We start from the raw sequence: 23,815 nt of genomic DNA, 5'->3' as shown, positions 1-23,815 counted from the left end.
ACCCCCTACCTCACACCATATACAAAAATCAACTCAGTATGGATCAAAGACCTAAATATAAGAGGTAGAACTATCAAACTCCTAGAAGAAAACATAGGGAAGCATCTTTAGGACTTGTATTAGGCAGTGGTTTCTTAGACTTTACAACCAAAGCACAAGCAATGAAAGAAAAAATAGATAAACATCTAAAGTAAAAACTTTTGCATCTCAAAGGATTTTATCATGAAAGTAAAACCTATACAATGGTCTCCCAAATATCTGGAAACCACATATCTGATAAAGGTTTAATATCTGTAATGTATAAAGAAATCCTTCAACTTAACAAAAAGACAATCTGATTAAAAAATGGGCAAATTACTTAAAAGACATCTCTCCTAAGAAGATATGCAAATGGCCATAAAGCACAAAAAGACACTCAACATCGTTAGCTATCAGGGAAATGCAAATAAATGCCATAATGAAATCCATTTCACACCCATTAGAATGGCTGCTATTAAGAAAATGGAAAATAGCAAGTATTGGAGAGGATGTGGAGAAACAGGAACAATCATTTATTGCTGGTGAATGTAAAATGGTACAGCCACTGTGGAAGACAATTTGGTGGTTCCTCAGAAAGCTAAGTATAGAAATACCATATGACCTGGCAATCCCACTACTTGGTATATACCCAAAAGAACTGATAGCAGGGACTTAAACAGATGTTTGCACACTAGTGTTCATAGTGGCATTATTCACAATTTCCAAAAGATGGAAGGAACCTGGATGTGTCCATCAACAGATAAATAAAATACAGTGTATAAATACACACACAGGCACACACAGACACACACACACACACACAGTGGAATATTATTCAGTCTTAAAAAGGAATGAAGTCTTGATATGTGTGACAATATGGAAGAACCTTGAAGACATCATGTTGACTGAAATAAGCCAGATACAAAAGGGCAAATATTGTATGATCTCACTGATTTGAAACAATTGGAATAAACAAACTCATACAGCCAGAATCTAGAATATAGGTTACCCAGGATGGGTTGGGGATAGAGAATGGGAGTTAAGGCTTAAAATGTACAGGGTTCCAATTTGGAATGATGGAAATGTTTTGGTAATGGATGGTGGTGAGGTGATGGTAGCACAACATTCTGAATGCAGTTAACAGCACTGAAATATATATCTGAATGTGATTAAAAGGGGAAATGCTTAATTGTATATATGGTAACAGAACAAAAATTTAAAGTAGAATCCATGGAACTACATTACACAGTGACTTTAATTAATAGTACAACTTTAAACATGTGCTACCATCAGTTGTAACATGTTCCACAACAATGCATGGTGTTTATGTTGTATGGGAATCCTGTATTTTATGCATGATTGCTCTGTAAATCTATAACTTCTCATAAAAAAAAAGCTAGCAACAGCTTCTTTATTTTTACTAGACAGAAAGCATTATATCAATACTAATGGAATTCTAAAATAATTTTATCCCCAAATTTTAATTTACCAATCACTTTGTGCTTAGCCCAAGTTCTTGTTTTTTACTGTATTTGTGGATAATTTTTATAGTTTGAATATTAGTATTTATGTTCAGCCCTTTTCACTTAATCTAATATATATACATTTTTATGTCTGTAGATGTTACTGAATAGATTTACCATAATTTTAGAACTTTTTTAATAGTTAAAATTTTATTGCTGCCTTCAGCATGTTTGTGTATACATTACTTTTAGTCTTTTGGATTTTTTACTATATTTTCTGAAATTAGTATTAGTGATTTAAAAGGAATGAACATTTTTATGGATCATAATCCATATTCTTTTTAAAAACAGATGGGGTGCTTTCCACATCCATTAGCTATGTATGCATATATATCAATTTTATTACAAAACCTTTTAGATGAAAAAAGATGCGATAGAGAATTTTATTTGACTGTTCTCCTTCTGCAACATGAAAATTTAACATATTCTTTCATAATGTTAGAATTTTCAAGTAGTGAAATTCTCCAGAAAACAAGGAAAATTATTGCATTAGGAATTGAGAAGTAAAGGTGGCAAGATTGTGTAAATATATTTGATTTGTTGGTAACTAAAAATACTATGTTAGTTTATGGGGAAATCTCAAGAGCTGTTAAGACAATTGACTTCAGCTTTTTGGTCTGAAGTTTTTACAAGTTTTCCAATAAAGTAACTTGGTCATTATTAGAAAACTTGGAATAGTAGAAACAGTTCCAAGATTCTAACTTAAATATATAAGACCTATGATTCTAAAATATACAGGATCAGAAAAGTAGCTCAAAAATACTTAGTTTCTTAACAAGTATAAAAGTTGTTATACTTTTAATTTTGACATTTAAGGAATGCTTATTCAGTGCCCATCATCCTATTAAGTTTGAGAATTGAAGGTGGATAGAAATAAAATGGTAAGCATGTTAGAACAAATTTCTGCCTTGTTGGCACTAATGGCCTCTATCAGTAATCTGTGTGTTCTGAAGGACACTTGCAGCAAGGGCTATGGGAGCATAAAACATAAAATGTTTCATGCTTGAATGTAAGTTCCACAATGGTAAGGATCTCTTATTTTTTCCCTGGTGCATACTAAGGACCTTGACCAGTGCCTGGAACACTTAATAAGTTCATGTTGAATGAGTGTATGAATAAATGAATGAATTTATTGATAATTTATTTAGAAATCATTCCTAATGAAGGAATTGGCTTAAGAAAGACCTTTCAGATCTGTCAATTGAGTGCTACTGTTTTACTCTTTGGGAAGGTTTTCAGCAGAAAGGGTGTGTTAAGGGCTTAATTGTGTGTGTTATTATTATAGACTGTGGCAGCTTATATTTTTCAAAGATGGCCAAAACTGTTTCTCACATCCTACAGTCTGACCATGGCATTCCTCCTATTAGGAGTGTTATGTCTCTTCCCATGAAATTGGGTGGGCTTTTGACCTGTTTTGGATGATAGAGAATAGCAGAAGGTACCCTGTGTAGTTTCTAAGGCTAGATCATAAAAAGCAATACAACTTATTTGTCCATTAGAATATGTTTGCTAGACCCAAGCTTCTGTGTGAGCATTCTGACTCTCCCAAGGCCACCATGCTGCAAGGGAACCCGAACTAGCGGACATGGAGAGGCCTGGGGGGTGGGGAAGTAGAGATAATGCTTGGCCATTCCACTCCTCCCTCCCATGACAGTTCTAGCTACCATCTGACTGCAAGCACCTGAAGACCTGTACCAGAACCACCCAGTTGAGCCCTTACCAAATACTTGGTCCCCAGAAACTGTGAGGTAATAAAAGGATTATTGTTGTTCAAAGCCACTAAGTTTGGGGTGAAACTCAACAATAGATAACTGTAACAAGCAGTAACAGGGCCCTTTGTAGGATAACCATTTTCATCTTTGTGGTACTTGGGCAAACTATTCTTTTAGTCCTAATAGATATAATGTATGGAAAGTACCCAACAAAGTGCCTGTCCTAACAAGTAGTTTAATAACTTGAGCTTTGTAGTTTTAGAAATTACTGTAACTTATGTTACCTATGGAATTGCTCCATTTTCTTCCATATTCTTAGTAGGATGTGAAAAGAAGAATTTTTGTAAAACCCTTATCATTCTCACCTTTGGTAGTATGTCATGATTAAAGGATATTAAATAATATGCTACCTTATACCTAAAGTACAATGTTAGAATTATGTAAGAAATGCCTTGGATAAAAATATTACTAAAGATTTTCATGGTGCTTAACATTCAGAGATGGTCATGAATGAATGAAGTCTTCCTGATCTTTGTATTTAGAATTAGTTTTAAAGATTGTATTCCTATTTGTATCAGTTGGCTTTTGTGACATAACAAGCACAAAACTCAGTGCCTTCAAATAAAAATCATTAATCATCACACTTTTACAGATTGGTTGGGGTCTCTCTGCTTCACAGTGAGGTCACCTGGGCAGTTCTGCCCTACAAGTCTCTCATCTTCATGAGACCATTCGACTGGCCAGGGCAGGTTCTTACGGTGATGGCAGAGGTGCAAGAGTAGAAGTCCAATGGTACATTTCAAGTCTCTGCTTGAATCACACCTTCTAACATCTCACAGTCTAAATCAAGTCATATGATTGAGCTCAAGGGGTAGGGAAGGATGTTCTACCTTTAATGGGAGAGATTGCAAAGTTACACAGCAAAGGAGGTGATTACAGGGAAGAGTGAAGAATTGGGGTCAGTAATGCACTCTGCCTCTATGTTAACTTGATTTATCTGTAATTATTACTGTAATTATTTTGATAGCTTGATACCATATCCAGATAGGTTCTCAAAATACATTAATTTATTAGCAATTGGTTCCTCACTTGCAGCTTATTATATCAAATTAATTTATTCTTAGCCATTACTAGTGGAGTCCTGAGACAGAAGGAGGCTGGGAGGAATGCTGGTGGTAAACAAGAGAAGGATGGAAAAGATAATTTTGATAGTTACACATGCTTTATCGATGCAGTGGGGTGGGCACCTTCTGGGTTTCTCTCTGATCAAGTAATAAACCTTGTAAATCCCAGGAAAGAATTAAAATTTAGCTCCGTACTTTCTTCTTCCATAGTTGTTATGGCATGTAAGGTTTTTTAGGGGCATTTGAATATTCCTTTTCAGCTTCAGATAATTGGAAGATAGACCATGGTGAGTTTCTTTTGGTCTGTAGGGATTTTAGTAGCAGAACTCAATCTACTGATTCTGTTTTTTAATCCCTAAACTTTTTTTTTTTTTTAGTCTTCTTATGTGGGATACAGAAAAATAATAAAAAAAGCAAGAGGGATTTAAAAAAAAATCTGCTTCTTTGACATTTGTGAGTACTTTATTGAAAGATTACCAAATCCAAGTTTATCAAACAAATTAATTAATAGAAAAAGCACTATTTAAATTAATGATAAATCCAATTAAGAATCCTTAGAAATAGGAGGTACTTCCTGAATGCCTCTTTGTTGCTCAGATGTGGCCCTCTCTCTCTAGCTAAGCCAACTTGGCAGATGAAATCGCTGCCTTCCCCGCTATGTGGGACCTGACACCCAGGGGAGTAAATACCCCTGGCAATGTGGAATATGACTCCTTGGGAGGAATCTGGACCTGACATCATGGCATGGAGGACATCTTCTTGACCAAAAGAGGGATGTGAAATGAAATGAAATAAGTTTCAGTGGCTGAGAGATTCCAAAAGGTGCGTAAGAGTGGTGGGCACTCTTACGCACAATATAGACAACCCTTTTTAGGTTCTAATGAATTGGAATAGCTAGCAGTAAATACCTGAAACTATCAAACTACAACCCAGAACCCCTGAATCTTGAAGATGATTGTATAAAAATGTAGCTTATGAGGGGTAACAGTGTGATTGGGAAAGCTGTGTGGATCACACTCCCCTTTGTCCAATGTATGGATGGTTGAGTAGAAAAATGAGGGGGAGGGAAGCACCCAGTGTGTTCTTTTTTACTTTAATTGTTCTTTTTCACTTTAATTTTTATTCTTATTATTTTTGTGTGTGTGGTAATGAAAATGTTCAAAAATTAATTTTGGTGATGGATGCACAACTATATGGTGGTACTGTGAACAATTGATTCTATGCTTTTTATGACTGCATGGCATGTGAAGATATCTCAATAAAATTGGATTATTAAAAAAAGATCATTACATAAACTTTGGGAAAAAAAAGAAATAAGAGGTACTAGTAATGACAGAAATTTTAGTTTTATGTCAGCCTTTTAAAAGAGAATGTACTAAGCATGGTGATTTGGCAATTTTATTTGAGGCTGTGAGTGAAAAGAATTATGTTTGCATCTGACTCTTAGACTGCAGTCTCTCTTAGCAAATTTGAAATAATTGAATTATCAAATTCTCACCTTTCTAAACGATTTACTGCATCTAGAGACTTCTTCCGCCCCAGATTTTACTCTCCATTGGAGAAAAGGTATGGTGTGGTTTATAATCTTGAAGCATTGGCCCTAGAAAGTACAAGAAAAGAAGAGAAGGGAAAGAGGCTAGAGGTCACTAGATGGGTTAGTTCAAGTGCTGATTCTCTTTTTTTCTCCAATCATGAAATCCAGTCAGAAGCCAATCATGCCTTTAAAGTAAGGAAGGTCAAGGGAAATATCTAACAGAAATCTTTTTTTTGTTTTGAAAACTAGTGGTCTAGTTTTCAAAACAAAATGCTTTCTTAACCATTCTGAAAGTAATTTGATACAGTTTTCTTAAGATGTTTATAGAAGATAAAATCGAAAAAGAAGAAAAGTTTTATGAGTCAATATGATATTATCTTGAGAGAGAGGGAAATAATACCTTATTAAAAGGAAAGACAGAATTACTTCAGTTCTCTAGACTTTAGTATATTTATTTATATATTTAACTCCAGAAGGATGCAATCATTATTCTTAACATTTTCCCATTTTTATTAGAATATTTGAATTATGTATATTTGTTTTAGGATTTTATTATGGAATATCTTAATTTTTAAATTACAGAAGAAATGCATGAATAAATGTTTGTAAAAGCTTTTTCCCAACTACAGAAATATATTCAGTGAAAATCAGAGTTTCCCCCACCCCCATTGTCCTTCATCCTATTTCCCCTCACTATAGATAATCACCTTAGATAACCATAGTTCATGTTTTGTACCTTTCTTGATCCATCTGTATTTTTCATCTATATTCTTTTAGGTTTAGACATATATACTTTTTTTTTTAAAGCATAAATGCAATATATAATGCAAATTGTTCTCAACTTGTCTGTTTTCGTTTCTTTTATGTTTTGGAGATTTTTTTTCGTGTTAGTAAGCGATGCTCTATGTTTTTTTTATAACAACTTCAAAGTGGACCAGAGTGTGAATATAAAACTGTGTCCCTGGGTTTGGCCTGTAGGTTGTCTTTTTATTTTTGGTTAAAAAATTATACTATAACAAACATTATTGTGTTTGTAAGGGCACATTTATTTGTGGAATAGATTCCTGGAGGTACAACTGCTACTCATTCAAAAGATATGTCTAATTATGTTAGATAATGCCAGATAGCCCTCTGAAAGGCTACACCATTTTACATTCCTACTAACAGTGTATGAGATTATCATGTTTCTTAGCACTCTTACCAACACTGTACATTATTGATTTTTTTTTAATTCATTATGATTTATTAGCTGTACAGCAGTAAATCCTCCTCCCCAACTTCCAACCCCATTACATATTTTATTGCAGGTCTCATGTTGGCATCCTAAAATAATGAAAAATATCACACAGTACAGCTAAGTACAAAATGCATCAACCTAGAGTCTGATAGCTAACTGATGGCTCTCTTAAAAGCAATACACAGAAGAAAAAAGGGTTTGAAATCAGCAAGACTGAGGCTCTCTAAAAAACACATTTTAAACATGTGACAGTTCATGAGGACTTGTCTGGTATAGGAGCACTCTGGTAGATTTAAGTTTCTGAGAGAGAAAACTTAGTGAATCTTTTATAGAATCTCGGATAGGGACCTAGGTATTTCAGGACTACTGTTGTCTACTTAAGTTTTAATTGAAACATATGTAATAACTCTCCTTTTATTTAATGTCTTTTTATTTTTTTGTAACTTAGACCTCGTGTGGACAGTAATGTCCTCACGTTTCCGGTTGCCTGCTGGCAGAACCTACAATGTGCGAGCATCAGAGTTGGCCCGAGACAGACAGCATACAGAGGTGGTTTGCAATATCCTTCTTCTGGATAACACTGTACAAGCTTTCAAAGTTAATGTAAGTGTTTTACATCTTTTCTTTTTTTTAAGTAATACCTGGTTATAAATGTGAATTTAGATGTATTTTCAAACTGAAATGATTAAATTGTCAATCATTTGAAAGCCTTACTCAGTTGAAAGCCTTCTTAATTATCAAGTACATATTCTCATTCAAACTTGGTTTTTTAAAATGTATTGCCTAGTGGACACTATTGACAGACCAATAATGTATTATGATTAGTAGAATAGGTCACTAGGTGTGGATGGTTTTTATAAATGGACTTGGGGGTGCTTAAAAAGGAATTTATTCTCTTAAATATTTTATTCATTTCCATTGTAATCTTACTAATACTTTCTGAATAAAAATTTTGTTAAAACAAAGATAAATGCTTACTACATATAAGTTATGTTACTTTAGTATTTTCAGAGAAGTTGAGAAATAGCAGGCATGAATCCCGATCAATTCTGAATGGTGAGAGAATATAGTAAATATTCAAAAAAAACTTTGTCATGTGATGTTAAATGCTATAAACGTAAGTAAAACATGATAAGAGAGGATGTTATTTTGTATAGATATGTCAAGGAAGTTCTTTTCCATAAGGGAACACTTGAGCAGACATGAAGGAAACGAGATGAAATAGCAAATGCAAAAGCCATGTTTGGAGTGTTCAAGGAATGGCATAGAAGCCATTGTAGGTAAGGTAAAAGAAGGGAACAAGAGTGGTAGAAGGAGAGGAGATAGAAAGATAGGTGTCAGCTAAATTATATAAGACTTTATTGGCCATGATTAAGAGTTTGGATTTAATTCTGCAAATGAGAAGCTCACTGAGTGGGCTGGTGAGTAATATGATTTGGCTTAGTTGTTATTATTTTTATCAAATAAACTTTGTTGAATTATAACATGCATACATAAGAGCATAAAAATCATAAGTCTACAGCAGGATGAATTTTTAGAAAGAGAACCTCCCATTGAAATGGAATGTTATCCACACTCTGAAGCTTCTCTCATACCCCACTAGTCACTACCTACCCCTAGGGTTTAACCACCTCCACAGATTAGATTTGCCTGATTTTGATTTCAAGTAGATGGAATCCTATTTGTGTGTCAAGCTTCATTTGCTCAACATTATTTGTGAAATTTTCCCATATGCTCTGTTACAGTAGTTGGTTCGTTTTCATTGCTGTATAGTACTCCATCGCATGAGTCTGTCACAGTTTACTTATCCAGTTTACTTTGATGTAGTTTTGGATAGTTTACATTTTAGGATCTTATGAATAATACTGCTCTGAACATTCTGGTACGTGTCTTGTTAGACATGACTAGTGTAATGAATACCTGTCTACTCTTCACTTACATTGACCTATTAACATTTTGCACATCTGCTTTATCTTTCATCAGCATGTGTGTATTTTTTCTGAACCTTCTGAAATCAAGTGGCAGACTTCACCCCTAAATACTTCCAGATGTTTCTCCTAAGGATCTCCAAAATTACCATGGAACTGTTACTACACCCAAGTGTTTAACATTGTAAATAATATTATCTAATATATATATTCATAGTTATCTGAAATTCCTCATTTCTAAGTTTCAAGGATGTGTCACCTCATCTCATTTCTGCTATATTACTCTGAGATCTCTGTATTTTCAGATCTTTAAGTAATATAATAATTGTTATATACCCTGTTTTTCAAGCTTAAAATTTTCTCTAGGTATTGCCATATAGCAGGATCACTTATTTATCATTTTTACTGTGAATTCCAAGTCATTTCACTTTGGAAAAGGGGCTGCAGAGGAGTGAGAGTTGTATCAATAAAAATATCTTTGAGGATATTATCTAACATACCCAATGAATTCAATGTGCTTTTCCAAAAAGTAAAATTTAAGTTTTGTTTGTATTCTATCATCTGTTAATAGATGGTTGGAGTATAGATTGCCAAGCAGAGAGAATATGAAATTAAGGGAATTCTGTTTCATAAAAGTTTCTGATTAATAGAAACTCCCATTTATTAGAGAATTGATATATGAAAATAGGCCCTTTTTTCATATTTTTTGACTGATTAGAATCCTTTTTTTAAAAAACTTTTGTTGTTTTAACTTAATGTTAGTTAATACTTAGTAAATTTTTTAGTTTTATTTTTAACTTATAGTTCTGTATTTCTTGCAATTGTTGTAAAAGCGTTTGTTATATTTCCTATCTAGCATAATTTTTCTGTTGGGCACTTTGTTGATAATAGTATTTTGTATTTTTCAATGTAGTAATCTCTGTCTTATCCAGTTATTCTTTTAGAAAGACAGATGAACAAATTTATATATTTAAATGTCAGTTCCAGTAGAGCTGAGTATATTATTAGAATGATAAGTAGTATGGTGCTGGAAACTTTCTCTGTTATCTCAGATCATCAGTAAACTTGAGGAACAATAACGATGAAAAATGATTTGTTGGATATATAGTCTGTTTATTCTTCTGGGGGGTATTTGAACTCAAGTCACTCAAATTGACAAGAGTTGCTTGTGTAGATTGTGCATGTTTCAATCTGTGAATGACTCCTCGTTGGGTAATGCACTGCCTATATGGTGGTATGTGGCAACCTGTAAACTAGTGGAGATTTTAGAGCTCTGATATTCTCTTGTGTCCAGTACATACCATTAAATTTTAAGAATCCCCATTGTAGCAGCTGCTAGGTTCATAAAATAACCTTACCAGCATCCCTTTATAGCCTGCAAAGGAACACTCAGTTTTCTGTGATTTCCAAGCAGCAATTTGCAGTTAGCCATTGGAGTCATTGCTTTCCCTAAAAAGGTTTCTGCACCACAGGTGAAATAGTCATTGTCACGGAAGTCTGTTTTTTTTCCCCATCTGGTATTCATCCCATCAAATCGTTGATATTTTTCCTGAAGGAATTTATCTAATGAAGGAGTTGAAGTAACTTCACTAGATCTTTCTCTTTCTTAGCTTTGGACATTGGGTTGAGATAAGCCTATTAGTGTTGTTTCAGTTTCAAGTCTTATTTTCACTGTGGCTTTGGCACAGACATTTATTTTGCTGTAGCTAACCTATGGAGGGTGTTGTCCCTCTCATGCCTTGAATTCATCATCAATTTACCAAAAGCATGTTTCCATTAAATGTTTTTTCCTAAGTTTTTACTTTACTTAGACTTTGGTATAGCTGTTTAACAATAGTCTGCATGATAGAGAGGAATTGAGGAGAAGTAGCCTGTTCAAAATACTATGCCTGGCATAAGAAAATACCCCAAAACCTAGTGGCTTATTTATTATGCTCAGGGATTCTTTGAGTCAAGAGATTCAGAACGGGGGTGGCTTATTTCTGATCCATTATGTTTTGAGCCTCAGCTAGATGACTGAGATTAGGGATTAGAATCATTTTTTGTCTGAGTCTCTCATCTGGCTATTACCTGGGACCTTAGCTGGGGCTGTCAGCTGGAACAACTGTATGTGACCTCTGTGTGCCTTGCTCTTCCTCACGACATGGTGGCTGGATTCCAAGGTTGAGCATCCTTAGAGGGAGCCAGGCTGCAGTTATATTGCCTTTTCTGATCTGGACTTGAAACTCCCTTAAGGTCACTTCCATCGCATTCTGTATTTCAGCATTGTCAGAAAGTCTCACTCAGGGTCAAGGGAAGGCATACAGACTCAGTCTCTTGTTGGGAAGTGGCAAGGTTCTGGAAGATCATGTGGTATTGGAAATATTGTTATGGACTTTTTGGGAAAATACAGTTTGCCAAATATGGCCCCCTGGTGGAGGCATCTGTTTTGCCCAGACCCTTTTACATAACTGTACCTGTTTTCTACTTTCATGAATACTTAGGAATACCTTCCAGAGCTGACTCTCTTGCTACTCCAAGGGTAGCTGCCATATTAGAAGTCAGAGTTGAGAGGAAGGTTTAATTTTTACCATCTGTCCTTTGTATTGTTTGAATTGTTTATCTCATCGTGTGGTGTACTTTAAAAAATTTTGCCTGTACTAAATTTTCCCTCAGTTGACTTTTTTGGTATAAAATTATCTTAAAAGTGCTGAAGCTGTTCTTTAAAGAGTTTTCTTGTTACTTATCTTTATGAAATGAATAAGAATAACTGATTTTTTTTTTTTTTAATGATACCAGTACTGCGATTGTTTGTGAAAGATGTTGGTATCATGCAGATAATTGCAGTATTTTTTTTTTTTTTTTGGAAATAAAGTGAAATTCAATGAATACATATTCTAGTTAGGTGAGAACTTATGTTTGATGAATGCTTTGGTTGGATGAAGCTTTACTTTTTTTTCATCTTTTAAAATATTAGTCACCTATATTAGTAGTGCAAACAGAAATATAAAGGTGGGAGTGGCAGGTAGGTGGGGATTGAGATGAGAAGTATAAGGGTAATGAATTTAATTAACTGAAACTTTTCATTTACTGGGCATCATTCTGGAATCATTTTAAAGGATATAACTTTAGGGATTTTTTTTTTTTCAGTTACTGCTCCATCGACATTGTTTTACAATGAGAAAACAGGATTGGAGTCAATTAGGTGAATTGCTATGTCAGTGGCAGAGCAAGGACTGTGTGTGTGTGTTTGTGTGTGTGTGTGTAAGTAAACTAAGTACTAATTATGTACAATCCTAATCCTTAAAGAAGATCTGGCAGGACTTCTTCAACACTTAAAGGATTATTTTGTTACAATCCTACCTCAATTCGATATGTTAATTTTTATAAAATACTATGCTTCACATTACACTTGGATTCACTCAGGTTTTTTGTTTTTGTTTTTTTTTTTTTTTACATTTATTGGTTTATTCATATACATAATTTAGAAAACCAAATAACTCTACAAGCCTTACAACAAAAACCAGCAGTCCTCTGCTCATTATTAGTTCAAGGTAACCACTTTCCACATATTTAGTTTTTTCCTCTCATGGCATGGTTCTAAGAAACATGCTTTATGTTATTTCTGGGTTTGTGTGCTTTGTTTTTTGATATTATGTATTGACTTTGGAAGATTAGAATTTAGCTCTCTTATATTCCCTCCTCCACCCCCCAACACAAATACTTCTCTGTCATCTTCCCAATAAACAAAGTTATATAATAATATTTGGTTAGTTCCATATTTATTTTCCCTAGAGAGAAATCCTCCTCCAGTCATCTGTCTTGAGTCTGTGGAGCCAAATTGCTTGTCTTCTTTGGAGTCCAGTGTGAGAAAGGGACTGGAGAGGTTTCAGCTGTTCAGTGTGTAGTTCATTCATTATTGTAGCCCTTCCCTGTTTTCAGTATAATTAATATTAATCACCTGTACCTGATGTCCCTGAATCCGGAGTCTTTTTGGTTCCTTTTCTTCAGAGAGTAAATCTGGTTCTTGAATAGTGCTTGGCAATGGGAAGGTGAAGGTGAGGTGAGAGATGGTTAGGAATTGGAGTTGCTGGTTACACAGACTCTCAGCCAGTCTTTGTTTTTTCAGTCCCTCCTGGATCCTCCTTTAAAAAGGTGATTTGTGCCTCCATTTTCTAGAGTTCTGTGGGATAAATTAACTTAATCTTGGGCCTTTCTCACACTGCTAGCTTTGTTTTAGTTTTCTTCTGTGCCAGTTAAGTTGAATAACCACAGAGCTTTTCATTTTGCAAAATGTTACTGTGGCTGCCTCTTTGGTTAATAACCTTGCTGTTATTTTAGTGTGTTTTAAGCAACCATTTGTGCTTAGTTGGCCTCATTTAACCTTGACATCTCTCAGTTTGATTTTTAGCAACTTCTACACTGAAGGAGCACTTAATAATTACCAAGGTTTGTTGATAAAATCAGTTGCTGAAATGGTCATCTTTATTGCAAAAAGACATAATAATTTTGCCAATTTTAATTGTTTTAAAATTCAAGTACTGTGGTATGTGATAGATCTTTCAAGATTTTCTTTCTCTGTATTGTAATGTTTTTTCTAAGCTATAGTCATTTATTAAGCACTGATATAGAAGACTATCAGTCTGAATTATAGTTGTACATAATTAAGGAGACCACATTTCTTAGTTTATTCTTCAATCCTGTTGTGTTTTCATTAGGTGAAATTCTTGGGTCTTGTAACACATTCATCATTCTGAGAGATTCTCGAGGAAATTATTCAACAATGAATTTATAAGCATTTATTTTGAAGAATAACTAGCTCTGTGGTTATACAAAAGTTGTTCTACCTTTCTGTGTTTCAGATTCTATCTTGTTAAGAGAGAATAATACCTGCCTTGCACAGGATGTTTAGAATTGAAATGAGAATATTTATGTAGTGCCTGTCTGTGTGTTTGACTCATATAATATATTTAGAAAAGGTTGATTCAGTTGATCAATTGTGATCCAATTGATCTATTCTCTAGTCCCAGAAATGTAGTCTTGGAAGCCTATTATTTTTCAAATTCCACAAAATAGCAATCTGTTCATTGTTTTACATGAATATACAATATTTTCATCCATTTTCTGTTGTACATCTACTGTTTCCAAAACCCAGTTTGTTTCCTGGCAATATTGATTCAAAATACATATGCACAGAAATTGTAAATATGCCAGTTTGTTCTTATAAACTAAAGAGGAGACAATTGTCAATTATTACTTTTTTGAGAGTTAGGTGTTTTTTATCCTGACAGTAATACATTAAATAAAAGAAAATTGTAGTTGTTATTCTACTTCATTTAAGATTAGCAATTATTGAGTGAGTATACAATATGGAAACAATTCAGAAACTAGTTGTAAGCAGTTTCATCATGAGCGATATTTTAGTTTCTATTCAGAAAGATTCTTCAGCTTAGTGTCCCTGCCTTCAAAATTGTATATAGATTTGATTGTTTAATTATCACAATGTCTATAATACACATTGTTTCAATACAGTGTATGAAATTTCAGTATATAACTTTATATATGTGTACACCTGTGAAACCACAGATTAAGGTATAAAGTATTTTCTTCACTAAAGACAATTCCCTTTTGTCTCACTATGTATTTATTATTGCATTTTATCTCCTTATTACCTTTTCTGTTAAAAGTTTTAATATCATTCTTATAGTGGTTACCTTAGAAATTACAAAATGCATTCTCACCAAGTCTACCTTTAACACTTCTACCATCTCCCCAAAGTTGCAAAAACCATAAAACAATTTAACTCTTCTTGCCTCCTACTTTTTTGCTGTTATTAGGTATTTTATATCTATATGTTGTCAATCCTGTAAGACAATGTTGTTGCTAACAGTCAACAACAGTCTTTTGCATTTACCTATGTATCTACTCTTTTTGGAGCTGTTCATTTCTTCCATATCCTTAACTTCCCTCTAGTAGTTCCTAAGAACTTCCTTTAGTATTTCTTGAGGTAGAATCAGCTATTGATTACAGCTTTTTGTTTGAAGAAGTTTTTAGTTAGTTTCATTTTTTGGAGATTATTTTTGCTAGGTGTAGAATTCTATGTTGATAGTTTTTCTTTTTTTCTTTCAGTAGTTTAATAAGAATAAGAATAAAAACTAAAAGAGCCAATATTTATTGGCTCTTATAGTTTCTCTTGAAGTCAACTTTCATTATTGTTGTTCCCCTAAAGGCAGTGCATCCTTTCTTCCTCTGGCTGTTTTTAAGATTTTTCTCTTTATCTTTGACTTTGATTAGGTTTTCTTGTGATTATCAGTTGCTTTTTCCTGCTTCACATGTCTACTTAGTTTTTATTATGTGTTGGACATTGTAAATGAACTGTAGTGCAGCAGTCAGCAAACTATGGCCCAGTGGCCAAATCTACCCTGTACCCTGTTATTATATGGCCTGCAAGCTTAGAATGTTTTCTACATTTTTAAAGAAATCCCCCCCCCCTTTTTTTTAAAGAAAAAGTACAACAGAGTCTGTATGTGTACCTCAAAGCCTAAAAATATTTACTTTCTGGCTCTTTACAAAAAAGGTTTGCTGACCCCTATTGAAGAGGCCCTGGATTGATATCTTCCCCTGAATAGTGTTGAATTTTGAACTGACAGGAACTAAAATTGCCAGTGGATCACCTTGGTCCTATGGAGGCTGAGTTTAGATTTATTAGGATGGGTCTGTTTTAGTGTTCTTACTTACATACTGTGGTCTTTATTCCTAGGACATGGGTATTCTTGGGTCTCAATTAAATGCCTAGAGTGTTCAAGGTTTCTCTCCTCTGAAGTGCCATCTCTTAAGAAATGTGGAACCTGTGAGATCTCCGATTAGCTAGCAGCCTCCCAACAGCTATTCTTTCTTAGCCTCTGGGATTCTTTTTTTTTTTTTTTTTTTAAATTCAGTTTTATTGAGATATATTCACATATACAATCACCTGTGGTGTATACAATCAACTGTTCACAGTACCATCATATAGTTGTGCATTCATCACCCAATTTATTTTTTGAACATTTTCCTTATACCAGCCAAAGAAAGAATAAGAATAAAAAATAAAAATAAAAAAGAACACCCAAATCATCCCCTCTCCCACCCTATTTTTCACCCAATTTTTGTCCCTATTTTTCTACTCATCAATCCATGCAGTGATTAAAGGCAGTGTGATCCACAAGGCTTTCTCTGATAATCATACTGTCACCCCTTGTAAGCTACATTGTTACAAAATCGTCATCAAGAGTCAAGGCAACTGGGTTGCAGTTTGCTAGTTTCAGATATTTACTTCTAGGTATTCCAGTGCATTGAAATCTAATAAGGGTTATCTATATGGTGCTTAAGAATGTCCACCAGAGTGACCTCTTGACTCCATTTGGAATCTGTCAGCCACTGAAACTTTATTTCATTTCATTTCACATCCCCCTTTTGGTTAAGATGTTCTCAATCCCACAATGTTGGGTCCAGATTCATCCTTGGGACTCATATCTTGTGTTGCCAGGAGATTTACACCCCTGGGAGTCGGATCCCACATAGGGGGGTGGACAGTGAGTTCACCTGCCAAGTTGGCTTAGCGAGAGAGAGAGGGCCACATTTGAGCAACAAAGATAGCCTCTGGAATTCTTAACTTGTGTGTTCACAGCCTGGCAATTGAGGGCCAGAGGGAAGTTTTTATGTAGATTTTAGGAGCTTCTTTTCTTTGACTCTCTCCTTTCCGATAACCTGGCCCCTTCCCGCAACTCAACCGCCTACCAGCCCCAAATACTAATTTCAGTTTCTCATCATAGATGACTGCCACTCACTTCTTGGGCTCTGTATTTTTGCACTGTGGTTTGCAAAATGCCATCAAGGAGAAAGCCAATGTGAATATGGCACTTGACTTATCCAATTCTCTTCTCTCAAGAATCATAGCCCTGTGTTGATTGTTGCCTCATGCCTGCACAGTTTTTTATTTTTTTTTTTATTTTTTTTTTTCATTTTTTTTTTTTTTTTATTAAATCATCATTTTATTGAGATATATTCACATACCACGCAGTCATACAAAACAAATTGTACTTTCGATTGTTTACAGTACCATTACATAGTTGTACATTCATCACCTAAATCAATCCCTGACACCTTCATTAGCACACACACAAAAATAACAAGAATAATAATTAGAGTGAAAAAGAGCAATTGAAGTAAAAAAGAACACTGGGTACCTTTGTCTGTCTGTTTCCCTCCCCTACTTTTCTACACATCCATCCATAAACTAGACAAAGTGGTGTTTGGTCCTTATGGCTTTCCCAATCCCATTGTCACCCCTCATAAGCTACATTTTTATACAACTGTCTTCGAGATTCATGGGTTCTGGGTTGTAGTTTGATAGTTTCAGGTATCCACCACCAGCTACTCCAATTCTTTAGAACCTAAAAAGGGTTGTCTAAAGTGTGCATAAGAGTGCCCACCAGAGTGACCTCTCGGCTCCTTTTGGAATCTCTCTGCCACTGAAGCTTATTTCATTTCCTTTCACATCCCCCTTTTGGTCAAGAAGATGTTCTCCGTCCCACGGTGCCAGGTCTACATTCCTCCCTGGGAGTCATATTCCACGTTGCCAGGGAGATTCACTTCCCTGGGGCCTGCACAGTTTTTTAGAGTATTTCGTTCAGCTTTTATAGTTATTTGCGAAAGGAAGGCATCCTAATACCAGGTACTCCATAATGACCAGGACTGAAAATCATGATCATTTTAAAATGTGAAAATATATTGTATTATATAATACAGAATTGTGATTTGAAACAGTTAGCATATTACTTCTGTGTTGCCTGATCTATTGTTCAGTTGAGCCAAGTAGTGCTAAATAGTTGAGCTGAATAGAAGGACTCATTCCAGTTAATAATGGTAAATAGATGCAAACAGTAAAATCAAAATCATGTGATATAATTTGATTTGGTGAGGGGAATCAAATTGTATTTGTTTTCCAGAGATGGGACCCAAACAGCCAGTCCAGTGAATTTATCTTAGAAGATTTTATCTGAGAACTAATCTGCAGCATTTGAAATGCAACCTAACTCTGATTGAGCTGGGTTGAGTTGTTGTCAGAAGAACTTCTTTCTTGCCTGATTGATTCTCAATACTTAATTAACATTTTTGAGTTTATTGTGTATATATCTAGTATCTTAAAAACATTTCATAAGTAGTTTTGCCAACACTGTTTTAAATAATCTTTTAACTGACCATATTCATAGTGTGCATGGAATAGTTGGCTATTAAATGTACTACCAGAGCTCAAGATCCTTATGTTGGAAGACTGGTGAGCTGTATGTTTTAGTTACTCCTCCAGGAAAGTAGGTAGAAAGCCAGGAACTGCGTGGACTGGACACCACAGAGCAATCTGTCTTTGGGCATACTTCATACAACACTCATGAAAATGTCGAACTGCTGAGATCAGCGAAATCTGTAAGTTTTTGCGGCCAGGGGACCCGCGCCCCTCCCTGCCAGGCTCAGTCCCGTGGGAGGAGGGTCTATCAGCTCCGGGAAGGAGAAGGGAGAACTGCAGTGGCTGCTCTTATCGGAAACTCATTCTACTGATCCAGACTCCAACCATAGATAGACAGAGACCAGACACCAGAGAATCTGTGAGCAGCCAGCCCAGCAGAGAGGAGACAGGCGTAGAAAAAAAAAAACAACACGAAAAACTCCAAAATAAAAGGCAGAGGATTTTTAGAGTTCTGGTGAACACAGAAAGGGGAAGGGCGGAGCTCAGGCCCTAAGGCGCATATGCAAATCCCGAAGAAAAGCCGATCTCTCTGCCCTGTGGACCTTTCCTTAATGGCCCTGGTTGCTTTGTCTCTTAGCATTTCAATAACCCATTAGATCTCTGAGGAGGACCCTTTTTTTTTTTTTTTTTTTAATCCTTTTTTCTTTTTCTAAAACAATTACTCTAAGAAGCCCAATACAGAAAGCTTCAAAGACTTGCAATTTGGGCAGGTCAAGTCAAGAGCAGAACTAGGAGAGCTCTGAGACAAAACGCAATAATCCAGTGGCTGAGAAAATTCACTAAACACCACAACTTCCCAAGAAAAGGGAGGTGTCCGCTCACAGCCATCATCCTGGTGGACAGGAAACACTCCTGCCCATCGCCAGCCCCATAGCCCAGAGCTGCCCCAGACAACCCAGTGTGACGGAAGTGCTTCAAAGAACAGGCACACACCACAAAACTGGGCGTGGACATTAGCCTTCCCTGCAACCTCAGCTGATTGTCCCAGAGATGGGAAGGTAGAGCAGTGTGAATTAACAAAGCCCCATTCAGCCATCATTTCAGCAGACTGGGAGCCTCCCTACACAGCCCAGCAGCCCAGAACTGCCCTGGGGGGACGGCAATCACCTGTGACATAGCACAGTCATCCCTCAACAGAGGACCCGGGGTGCACGGCCTGGAAGAGGGGCCCACTTGCAAGTCTCAGGAGCCATACGCCAATACCAAGAACTTGTGGGTCAGTGGCAGAGACAAACTGTGGCAGGACTGAACTGAAGGATTAGACTATTGCAGCAGCTTTAAAACTCTAGGATCACCAGGGAGATTTGATTGTTAGGGGCCACCCCCCCCCCTCCCTGACTGCCCAGAAACACGCCCCATATACAGGGCAGGCAACACCAACTACACACGCAAGCTTGGTACACCAATTGGACCCAAGACTCACTCCCCCACTCACCAAAAAGGCTAAGCAGGGGAGAACTGGCTTGTGGAGAACAGGTGGCTCGTGGACGCCACCTGCTGGTTAGTTAGAGAAAGTGTACTCCACGAAGCTGTAGATCTGATAAATTAGAGACAAGGACTTCAATTGGTCTACAAATCCTAAAAGAACCCTATCAAGTTCAGCAAATGCCACGAGGCCAAAAACAACAGAAAATTATAAAGCATATGAAAAAACCAGGCGATATGGATAACCCAAGCCCAAGCACCCAAATCAAAAGACCAGAAGAGACACAACACCTAGAGCAGCTACTCAAAGAACTAAAGATGAACAATGAGACCATAGTACGGGATATGAAGGAAATCAAGAAGACTCTAGAAGAGCATAAAGAAGACATTGCAAGACTAAATAAAAAAAATGGATGATCTTATGGAAATTAAAGAAACTGTTGACCAAATTAAAAAGATTCTGGACACTCATAGTACAAGACTAGAGGAAGTTGAACAACGAATCAGTGACCTGGAAGATGACAGAATGGAAAATGAAAGCATAAAAGAAAGAATGGGGAAAAAAATTGAAAAAATCGAAATGGACCTCAGGGATATGATAGATAATATGAAACGTTCAAATATAAGACTCATTTGTGTCCCAGAAGGGGAATAAAAGGGTAAAGGTCTAGGAAGAGTATTCAAAGAAATTGTTGGGGAAAACTTCCCAAATCTTCTAAACAACATAAATACACAAATCATAAATGCTCAGTGAACTCCAAATAGAATAAATCCAAATAAACCCACTCCAAGACATATACTGATCACACTGTCAAACACAGAAGAGAAGGAGCAAGTTCTGAAAGCAGCAAGAGAAAAGCAATTCACCGCATACAAAGGAAACAGCATAAGACTAAGTAGTGACTACTCAGCAGCCACCATGGAGGCGAGAAGGCAGTGGCACGATATATTTAAAATTCTGAGTGAGAAAAATTTCCAGCCAAGAATACTTTATCCAGCAAAGCTCTCCTTCAAATTTGAGGGAGAGCTTAAATTTTTCACAGACAAACAAATGCTGAGAGAATTTGCTAACAAGAGACCTGCCCTACTGGAGATACTAAAGGGAGCCCTACAGACAGAGAAACAAAGACAGGACAGAGAGACTTGGAGAAAGGTTCAGTACTAAAGAGATTCGGTATGGGTACAATAAAGGATATTAATAGAGAGAGGGGAAAAATATGGCAAACATAAACCAAAGGATAAGATGGCTGATTCAAGAAATGCCTTCACGGTTATAACGTTGAATGTAAATGGATTAAACTCCCCAATTAAAAGATATAGATTCGCAGAATGGATCAAAAAAAATGAACCATCAATATGTTGCATAAAAGAGACTCATCTTAGACACAGGGACACAAAGAAACTGAAAGTGAAAGGATGGAAAAAAATATTTCATGCAAGCTACAGCCAAAAGAAAGCAGGTGTAGCAATATTAATCTCAGATAAAATAGACTTCAAATGCAGGGATGTTTTGAGAGACAAAGAAGGCCACTACATACTAATAAAAGGGGCAATTCAGCAAGAAGAAATAACAATCGTAAATGTCTATGCACCCAATCAAGGTGCCACAAAATACATGAGAGAAACACTGGCAAAACTAAAGGAAGCAATTGATGTTTCCACAATAATTGTGGGAGACTTCAACACATCACTCTCTCCTATAGATAGATCAACCAGACAGAAGACCAATAAGGAAATTGAAAACCTAAACAATCTGATAAATGAATTAGATTTAACAGACATATACAGGACATTACATCCCAAATCACCAGGATACACATACTTTTCTAGTGCTCATGGAACTTTCTCCAGAATAGATCATATGCTGGGACATAAAACAAGCCTCAATAAATTTAAAAAGATTGAAATTATTCAAAGCACATTCTCTGACCACAATGGAATACAATTAGAAGTCAATAACCATCAGAGACTTAGAAAATTCACAAATACCTGGAGGTTAAACAACACACTCCTAAACAATCAGTGGGTTAAAGAAGAAATAGCAAGAGAAATTGCTAAATATATAGAGACGAACGAAAATGAGAACACAACATACCAAAACCTATGGGATGCAGCAAAAGCAGTGCTAAGGGGGAAATTTATAGCACTAAACGCATATATTAAAAAGGAGGAAAGAGCCAAAATCAAAGAACTAATGGATCAAGTGAAGAAGCTAGAAACTGAACAGCAAACCAATCCTAAACCAAGTAGAAGAAAAGAAATAACAAGGATTAAAGCAGAAATAAATGACATAGAGAACAAAAAAACAATAGAGAGGTTAAATATCACCAAAAGTTGGTTCTTTGAGAAGATCAACAAGATTGACAAGCCCCTAGCTAGACTGACAAAATCAAAAAGAGAGAAGACCCATATAAACAAAATAATGAATGAAAAAGGTGACATAACTGCAGATCCTGAAGAAATTAAAAAAATTATAAGAGGATATTATGAACAACTGTATGGCAATAAACTGGACAATGTAGAAGAAATGGACAATTTCCTGGAAACATATGAACAACCTAGACTGACCAGAGAAGAAATAGAAGAACTCAACCAACCCATCACAAGCAAAGAGATCCAATCAGTCATCAAAAATCTTCCCACAAATAAATGCCCAGGGCCAGATGGCTTCACAGGGGAATTCTACCAAACGTTCCAGAAAGAACTGACACCAATCTTACTCAAACTCTTTCAAAACATGGAAGAAAATGGAACATTACCTAACTCATTTTATGAAGCTAACATCAATCTAATACCAAAACCAGGCAAAGATGCTACAAAAAAGGAAAACTACCGGCCAATCTCCCTAATGAATATAGATGCAAAAATCCTCAACAAAATACTTGCAATTCGAATCCAAAGACACATTAAAAAAATCATACACCATGACCAAGTGGGGTTCATTCCAGGCATGCAAGGATGGTTCAACATAAGGAAAACAATCAATGTATTACAACACATTAAAAACTCGAAAGGGAAAAATCAATTGATCATCTCAATAGATGCTGAAAAAGCATTTGACAAAATCCAACATCCCTTTTTGATAAAAACACTTCAAAAGGTAGGAATTGAAGGAAACTTCCTCAACATGATAAAGAGCATATATGAAAAACCCACAGCCAGCATAGTACTCAATGGTGAGAGACTGAAAGCCTTCCCTCTAAGATCAGGAACAAGACAAGGATGCCCTCTGTCACCACTGTTATTCAACATTGTGCTGGAAGTGCTAGCCAGGGCAATCCGGCAAGACAAAGAAATAAAAGGCATCCAAATTGGAAAAGAAGAAGTAAAACTGTCATTGTTTGCAGACGATATGATCTTATATCTAGAAAACCCTGAGAAATCGACGATACAGCTACTAGAGCTAATAAAAAAATTTAGCAAAGTAGCGGGATACAAGATTAATGCACATAAGTCAGTAATGTTTCTATATGCTAGAAATGAACAAACTGAAGAGACACTCAAGAAAAAGATACCATTTTCAATAGCAACTAAAAAAATCAAGTACCTAGGAATAAACTTAACCAAAGATGTAAAAGACCTATACAAAGAAAACTACATAACTCTACTAAAAGAAATAGAAGGGGACCTTAAAAGATGGAAAAATATTCCAGGTTCATGGATAGGAAGTCTAAATGTCATTAAGATGTCAATTCTACCCAAACTCATCTACAGATTCAATGCAATCCCAATCAAAATTCCAACAACCTACTTTGCAGACTTGGAAAAGCTAGTCGTCAAATTTATTTGGAAAGGGAAGATGCCTCGAATTGCTAAAGTCACTCTAAAAAAGAAAAACGAAGTGGGAGGACTTACACTCCCTGACTTTGAAGCTTATTATAAAGCCACAGTTGCCAAAACAGCATGGTACTGGCACAAAGATAGACATATAGATCAATGGAATTGAATTGAGAATTCAGAGATAGACCCTCAGATCTATGGCCAACTGATCTTTGATAAGGCCCCCAAAGTCACTGAACTGAGCCATAATGGTCTTTTCAACAAATGGGGCT

General features: G+C 35.8%; 1 protein-coding gene across 4 annotated transcripts in view; it reads left to right on the top strand.

Annotated features, from left to right (window-relative positions):
- The window catches only part of PTPN4 (protein tyrosine phosphatase non-receptor type 4), a 277,667-nt gene that overhangs the window by 61,320 nt on the left and 192,532 nt on the right, over positions 1 to 23,815 (top strand). For all 4 annotated transcript variants that reach the window (XM_037848604.1, XM_037848601.1, XM_037848602.1 and 1 more), the window contains exon 2: positions 7,597 to 7,751. In XM_037848604.1, coding sequence (XP_037704532.1) covers positions 7,614 to 7,751 — 138 coding nt within the window. In that variant the 5' untranslated portion in view covers positions 7,597 to 7,613. The remainder of the gene's footprint in view (positions 1 to 7,596; positions 7,752 to 23,815) is intronic.

The sequence above is a fragment of the Choloepus didactylus genome, chromosome 9, assembly GCF_015220235.1.
Source record: "Choloepus didactylus isolate mChoDid1 chromosome 9, mChoDid1.pri, whole genome shotgun sequence".
Lineage (NCBI taxonomy): Eukaryota > Metazoa > Chordata > Mammalia > Pilosa > Megalonychidae > Choloepus > Choloepus didactylus.
The sequence above is the reverse complement of the archived record's forward strand: the minus strand, read 5'-3'. Positions and strand labels throughout refer to the sequence as shown.